Source organism: Arachis ipaensis, chromosome B08, assembly GCF_000816755.2.
Source record: "Arachis ipaensis cultivar K30076 chromosome B08, Araip1.1, whole genome shotgun sequence".
In the NCBI taxonomy this organism is placed as follows: Eukaryota; Viridiplantae; Streptophyta; class Magnoliopsida; order Fabales; family Fabaceae; genus Arachis; species Arachis ipaensis.
In genome coordinates this window covers 99,768,304-99,769,945 of record NC_029792.2, presented here as the reverse complement: position 1 = coordinate 99,769,945, position 1,642 = coordinate 99,768,304, and the positions used below count along the sequence as shown (strand labels likewise).

Here is a 1,642-nt window from a genome sequence, read left to right as displayed (position 1 = left end):
TGGCCTTTTTCCAACAACCTTGGGTTATGGCTTCTTCATATGTGACGGTGGTAGAAACAGCAAGAGAAAGTGATTGGTGGACAAAGAAGAATATGAAACTTATTTTGGTATCGGGTATTTACATTTAGATGATTGCATAGGCTGCCAAGTAGTGTTGCTATTAGCACATTGAAAGTCTTTCAAATACACTGATAGTCTCCTTAGTCTACTGGATTTCCTGACAGGCATTGTTTGTTCTATGCCTTCTACATGCATCTGTTCATTGGGAGGGAGTGATGTCATGCTTGATGGTTGTGTAATATTTGTAGGCAAATTTTATGGTCCCTTTGAATTTGGCATCCAATTTGCCCAACTTACCTTTTATCGTAAGCATTAAATATTTAAAAATTATTTATTTTTATACTTTTTAAATTAATATTAATTTTTATTCATTTTTAGCAAATTAGGTAAATACATATAAGCACTATAGGAATCACTATTTGTAAGTGTCAGGATGTAATGTATGCTGAATTATGGGAGGGTCATGTTCATTTGTATTGATAGGAGGTGTGGGATTAATGCGACGTGAGTTTGACTGTGTATTCTAATGGTAATGTATGTATAGTATGTGAATGGATCTGTCGCTGGGGGAGGTATCACTGGCATATCTATAATAGTGGAATTAGACTAAACAGATTTATTTTTGAAAGGAAATTCAGATTCATAAAAATTGACATTCTGAGAGAGAAATGTTTTCTCATTTTCAAGTCTTATAAAAGAAATCCTGTCTTGTTTTCATCTCATATAAAAGAAATCCTTTGACTCCCTCTTGGTATCCACGGAAACAACACCTACTAGATCTTGCATCTAATTTCTTCCTACTTTGAGCTAAAGTAGATGCAAAGGCTAAACAACCAACCATTCTGATGAGTAAGGTCAGGTATTTGGCCATGTAGCTTTTGAAATGGGAAAATATTTTGTATAGTAGGACTTGGAATTCTATTTATTAAATGAACAGCATGTGAAACCAAGTTACTAGCTGAATGCTGATTATACATAAGCTAATCACTAGTTACCTATTTCAAGTTAGTTAAAGTTAGGCGTGTAGAATCAGGTAATATAATCATTGAAATTTATAAACCAAGTTCAGGGCATGAATACTCGAAAGTTTTTCAGAGACACGAGTAATACAATAATCATGCAAATTGGAAATGAATACTTCCACCCCAGAATGGATATAGTCCAGATAAACAAGATCCATTTAGTAAAATCATCCACAAAAAGAAACAAACGCCCAACAGCATGAATCAAACATAATGGAGCAAAGTAAAAATGCTTATAGGTGCAATCAGAGCACAACCATTCTGCACAGTTAAAATCCAGCCCATCCAGCAGGGGGGGTAGTTGATTTCTTCTCAAATGCCTTTGCTTCACCAAATGCCTGAGAATTACTCCCTTCACCAGGTCTTGGCATCTGTGGGGTACTAGCTCTTACAGCACTGAAGTTATCAGATCCAAAACCCCACGAATCGAAGTTAGCAGCAACTGGAGCAGGCTGCGGCTTCTGCTGGGTATTTCTAGTCCTGACAGATTTTGAAGTATTGTCAGCTGAAAAGGAGGTTTGTTGTCGTGGTTCCTCAGGAAAAGCCTGCCATGACTTTGG

General features: G+C 36.5%; 1 protein-coding gene across 1 annotated transcript in view; it reads right to left on the bottom strand.

The window, feature by feature from the left end:
- The window catches only part of LOC107613244 (probable serine/threonine-protein kinase DDB_G0280111), a 4,765-nt gene continuing 4,212 nt past the window's right edge, over positions 1,090–1,642 (bottom strand). Inside the window, exon 9 of the mRNA XM_021109606.1 lies at positions 1,090–1,636. Within this exon, the coding sequence (XP_020965265.1) occupies positions 1,352–1,636 (285 nt within the window). The 3' untranslated portion in view covers positions 1,090–1,351. The remainder of the gene's footprint in view (positions 1,637–1,642) is intronic.